Raw genomic sequence first — 5,791 nt, forward strand, 5'->3', positions numbered from 1 at the left:
TCCAAGCTCATAGATATGGTGTAAATATTACAATGATTCTTCCCCTCTGCTCAGCACCTTGCAGAAGCCCCTTTGCTTGCCTCTCCCTCAGGCCTGCCATTCATTTCACAGCCACCGGAAATCCCGCCCTCTGACAGCTTTTACCTCATCCAAACAAAATTAACTCTTTGCAGTGCAGACTGACTGCAACTCAGGCCACAGGATAGGTACCTAACCCTTGGAGTACTCCCTCTCTAGGCTAGAAAAGTTCACTAGCCTTTGTTTGCTAATCACAGTGGAGATTCTGCCCAGGGATCTCAGTGTTCCAGCAGTCAGCTCTTCTGTAGTTTGGCTGGAGGCAGACTTTCTCCCCTTTGGCTGGATACTGCTGCTACACTGACTGCATTAAGCTTCTTGGCCTGCACTTGCTAACAAGCACTTGGATAAACACTTGGATGTTTATTCCCACCATAGCTAAAGACTTCACAGATTCACATACTCTTTGGGAGGACATAAAGCCTCCCCTGAGGTAGCTGGAGCTTCCTGTAAAATGAGCTAGGAGCAATCAGGCCTGGCAGGGATATAGGGGGCCAACCTCTGGCAAAAAGCAGATCCTGGAGACAGCTGTCATCTGCAGGCCCTGCCACTTCCTGGCTGACTTACCTGGAGCTGAGCGACTTCTATGAACCCCCTCCTGTAAATGAGGGAGAAGTTCATTCAAGTGGGCCTCCTTCTCCACATGTATGGGAGGCTGAAGCTTGGAACTTTGAGGTTCCTTGAGGGCAGAAATCTTGTGAATGAATTGGCAGGCAGAGAGAGACAGTGGTGTTGCCTGGAGGATAGCTGCTGGGCTGCAGGCAATGGATATGTGGTGTTGTATAGGGTTTGTCTCTTGCCATTTGTGTCTCTAGGCAGGAAAGTCATCTGGTAATCTCTGCCCTGAATTGCCAACTTGTCCACCTGTGGAGCTGCTGTGACAAATAGGGCCTCTGAGGGCCTCAGAACGCAGGTGGATTTTCTGTGCCTGCTTTCTCTCATGTTGCTCTCACTGTTCTCTAGATTACTGAATGAAGTTGGAATTCCTGTGACTTCACAGCTATCACTTTGGTCTCAAGCCTCTCTGGCCTTCAGGCTCATAAGCATGGGTCCCTGGGCATTGGCAGGAAATTCTTCATTTTGTCTAACTTGTACCAGGGTCTTGGCTTGCATACAGTTGGCTCTCTGAGTAAATCTGGAGGTGAAAAGGTAGGAAAAATTGTGGTCACACTTCTGTGTGACTGTTGTTACTGGGAACCTCACAAGGCTGGCTAGATTAGCTTAGCTCTCTTATTAGAGGACATTCTCAGTTCCTACATTTAGCCCTAGGGGAAAATATGGTAGGATCTAGAGCTGGTCAAAGATTCTTGTGAATGTTTATCTAAGGAGAGTGGAGAGGTGGTTCCCACCTCTCCAGATTTGCTTGCAGGGTCTGGGGAGGTGAAAGATTCAGAGAGCCTGTGATAGGATGGATGAGAAGTTCATTGACTTCCTTGTTCTCAAACTTTGACTCTATGTGAGTTAATGTACCTTAGGCCTCTATATGCTAGGGGACGGTGACCTTTTGACTTCTTTTTTTTTTTTTTTTGGCCAGTCCTGGGCCTTGGACTCCGGGCCTGAGCACTGTCCCTGGCTTCTTCCCGCTCAAGGCTAGCACTCCGCCACTTGAGCCACAGCGCCGCTTCTAGCCGTTTTCTGTATATGTGGTGCTGGGGAATTGAACCTAGGGCCTCGTGTATCCGAGGCAGGCACTCTTGCCACTAGGCTATATCCCCAGCCCGTCCTTTTGACTTCTTAAACTGGGTTAAGGGAAAATGCTAGTGCCCTCTTGTTCTCTCCTCCTCTCTTTCTGTGTGTGTGTCTAATACACACATACATTTCTAACAATGGTTGTACTAAAACAACCTCTATGAGAGAATTATGAGTTTACCGTTCAGAGGTGTCACAAAATGATTCTTCCATGTGCCTCTTCTAGTGACATAGAAGCTCTGCTTTTTATGAACATTTCTGGGGCTGGGAATATGGCCTAGTGGCAAAAGTGCTTGCCTCATATACTTGAAGTCCTGGGTTCAATTCCCCAGCACCACATATATAGAAAAAGCCAGAAGTGGTGCTGTGGTTCAAGTGGCAGAGTGCTAGCTTTGAGCAAAAAGAAGCCAGGGACAGTGCTCAGGCCCTGAGTTCAAGGACCAGAACTGGAAATATATATATATATATATATATATATATATATATATATGAGCTTTTCTTCCTTTATTACTTGTTCGTCATCATTGCTTTGTTATGAATAAAGCCAGTGACAACTGCCTCCTTTTGGGGAAGTGGCTCTGCTCCTCTTTCCCTGCCTCACTTCTTATTCTTTCTTTTCCCTTGGCAGAACCCCAGTACTTCAGTGATTTTTCCAGTGTCCATGCTGCCTTCAGCCCCTCACCTTACTCCCTCCCCCACTTCCAATGGCATTTCAGAGTGTTGTTTATCAACAATACCCTCTCATTTCTCTAGTGCCCCACAGTAGGCTTTTTCATGCAAGCACTCCTCACTCTGCTCCCTGTTCTCAAGATTTTTAAAGTGCATTTCTACTTCCACAGACTCATTTGATATCCTTGCTCTTTGGCAACACCTCCTCCTGCCAATCTGACTTAATTATCTAATAAATATCCATCCCCACATCACAGTACAGTATCCATTGACGCCACTTTCATTCCTCCCCTAGAATCTCTGAGCATCTCTTGAACTTTCAAGTATCCTACTGTGATGCCTCCTTGCCTCTTTCATCTCCCCAGGGAGTCGTGTTTGCTTTTCTGTATTTTCCTGAACTCCATGATTTTTCTCTAGCATAGCAGTTATTGTTCTGCCAGTTTCCCTATTTTTCTCTCCCACACAATCCAGAACCTCCTTTGGAACCTGGGCTGTGTGGTAAGGCCTCTCCCTAGAACAGACATACTTTGTTCTCACATAACAGGTGGGCAATAAATGACAACATGTACTAGTTACTATGCTTTTATTTTGTGTATATTTTCATGTCAGTAATCATATTCATAGTAGTGTGTACTTTACAAGACAGCAGATAAAAAGGATTTCAGAAAGGTCTGATATGGACAATTACCTCATCCTCCTCCCACATTTTACTGGTTATATCAAACTTCCAAAGTACAACTTATTTCAGTGATATAATTGTTTACCACATCACAAAATATAATGAAATCATTTCAGAGTTATAACATAGCTATTATAACAGATCTCAATGACAGAGGGGAAAAAACACCAATTTTAAATGGAAACATACTGTCATCCTTAATCAAAGCATTGTAAAATGATTACAAGTGTACAATATCTAAAGCCAGCATTCTATTTCCCAGTTAAACAATTAGCACTGATCACAAATACCAAGTACAGTACCCTCCCCCGATCCACATTACTGTCAACACAAGACCCAGGCCACCTACTCCTTGGGATACCTTGAACTCTTTTCCACTCCTAAGGGTCTGCCTCAGATTTCCCTAGCGTGCAGAGTAACCCCTAGCACCTGAATTCAGGATAGCTTCAACCTCGGCATCATCATCTGAATCCCAGTCATAGTTACAAGGCCAGTCCTTGGAGCATCGATTACGAACCCTTGCAACAAAATGCATGACTTTCAGCTTGCTGGATTCCACGTGTGCTCGAGGGCCCCAGAAGAATTCATACTCCACCGGACTGCTGCGGGGCACTGGCTTATAAATCAGGTATCCTCGGCGCACAAACTCCTCCGTGACGACCTTCTTGGGATCTCCGAAGATGCTGTGCTGTCGCCCAGGCTGCATCCCTAACTTCCCCAGCACTTTCCAGACCAGGGCCTCCTTGGCGCTATTGCCCATGATGAAGATGAGGGCTAATATGGACATCAAGAGACTTTTCTTAGTGCCCTGAAAATTGCTCCGGGCTACAGGGGGCTTTTGTCCTAAGGCAGTGCTGGAGGCTTCCTCAGGAGTAGTGGAGGCCTCTTCCGGAGTGCTTGGGTCTTCCTCAGGGCCGCTCAGATCGTCTTCAGGGGTGCTGGGGACCACAGAAGCAGCCATCGGGGTCTCAGAGGCCTCCGAGGCCTGGATCTTGCGATTGTTGCGATTCTCTTCCGCAGCCCTGGCGTTACGGCGGCGCCGACTCTTTCGCCCCCGAGGCATGTTTCTCGTTAGGCGCTGGAAACCTAAGGGCAAGGTTGGCGATAAAGGCCTGTAGTTTCGGTGGAAAGCGGCGCTATCTGCCTTAAGAAGGCTCCGCCGCTGAAAACGCTAACGTCAATAGTCTTTGTAGCAGCACACCACGGAGTCACAAAGCTCTGGCTCAGGCAAGCTGCCTGGTGCCTGCAGTAGCCGCGGGCACTCTCCACAGCTGCTAGCGCGCGCGAGAATTGGCCCCGCCTCTCCTGCCACGCACTCGCCGGAACCCCGAAGAGGAAGTAGGCAGATTCTCCACAGGGACTTCCGCTAGCAGATAGGAAAAGGAGTAGGCTTACTGGGTGGGACAAAGGTGGACATGACACTAGGGATTGGTGGAGACTGGAGTATGCAAGGAACAATGCTCATAGTGTTTTTGCATTCTTATACATAATGGGTTTGTATTTATAGTGTTCTTGTATTCTTCGGTGTGACACAGTCATTCTAAGATTGGTCGTAGGTCTTGTGAAGCAGTGGGTCTCAAATCCACTCACACAGAAGGCCAGTGGTCGGGGTGAGAGCACGGGGGCTGGAGGCGGATTGTGTCCCTGGAAAGCATCAGTTGACCCCAGCCCTTCGTTCCTGCCCTGGCTTACACAGCAGGTTCATAGATAGAAGGCGCTGTGTGTATCTCATTTGTGAGCCCAGTGGATGATAAGGTCATGGCCCGGGCGGGGGAAAATGTTGGAATGGGGGTGCCAAGCGGGTAGGGCATGGTATATATTGGCTAGGTCATTGAGCAGGGCAGAAACAGTATCAGACTTGAATTTCTGCAATCTCCCAGGCAGAATGCAGGCAGACCACCTATGAAGCAAGGGGGAGGGGAGTGAGCCTGAAGGCTGTTGCCATGGAGATGAAGAGGCAGAGAGGCATTTAAAGAGTGAATTTTGTAAGGACCTAATGGAAACTGGGAACGGACAGGCAAAGATGAAGTGTAGGATGGCTCCAGGGTTTCTAGGCTCATATACCTGCAATACCACCTTATTTGACCTGCTTTATTCAGAGGACATGGTGAATTTATCCACATCTTGCTTTTGTGATTTCTTCAGCCTGAAGAGCCTTCCCCTCCCTTTCCAACTATCTAGATTCCATCTGCTAGCTTACAGCCATCTCCCTCCCCAAACTTATCTCTATCTCCCAAAGGGAGACTTTTTACTCCCTTGAGGGAGGCCCTACAGCTATCATGCTGGGTTTTTTTAATCCTTCTTAATATTCCAGATTCCAGATACTAGCTTGCTCAAATAGATTCACCTCTCTGAGGCTGTTACCAGTGGGTAGTCAAGGGAGTGAAGATTCCAGATTTTTGGTAACTCCAACAAGAAATGAAATGAAGAGAGAAACAGAGAGACAGAGGGAGGAGATACAGGGAGAGGGAGAGAGGGAGGGGGGAGAACAAGAGAGAAATAAAGTGGCAAAGCAATGAGTTAAAGAGAGGAGGACACTAGTGGCACATGCCTATAATCCTAGCTCCTCAGGAAGCTGAGATCTGAGGATTTCAGGTTCAAAACCAGCATGAGAAAGAAAGTCTGTGAGACTGTTATTTCCAATTAGCTACCCAAAAAAGTAGAAAGTGGAACTGTGGC

At 47.3% G+C, this 5,791-nt stretch overlaps 1 protein-coding gene across 1 annotated transcript; it reads right to left on the reverse strand.

Annotated features, from left to right (window-relative positions):
- Positions 1–2,999: 2,999 nt before the first annotated feature.
- On the reverse strand, positions 3,000–4,422 carry Mageh1 (MAGE family member H1). Its single transcript, XM_048336607.1, has one exon. It carries the CDS (start codon positions 4,173–4,175, stop codon positions 3,516–3,518), a length of 660 nt encoding a protein of 219 aa, XP_048192564.1. The 5' UTR covers positions 4,176–4,422; the 3' UTR covers positions 3,000–3,515.
- Positions 4,423–5,791: the final 1,369 nt, after the last annotated feature.

Source organism: Perognathus longimembris, chromosome 28 (genome assembly GCF_023159225.1).
Source record: "Perognathus longimembris pacificus isolate PPM17 chromosome 28, ASM2315922v1, whole genome shotgun sequence".
NCBI lineage: Eukaryota > Metazoa > Chordata > Mammalia > Rodentia > Heteromyidae > Perognathus > Perognathus longimembris.

Bases quoted from the DNA above. Each gene is read 5' to 3' on its own strand.
- Mageh1 (XM_048336607.1), bottom strand. From the start codon at position 4,175: ATGCCTCGGGGGCGAAAGAGTCGGCGCCGCCGTAACGCCAGGGCTGCG.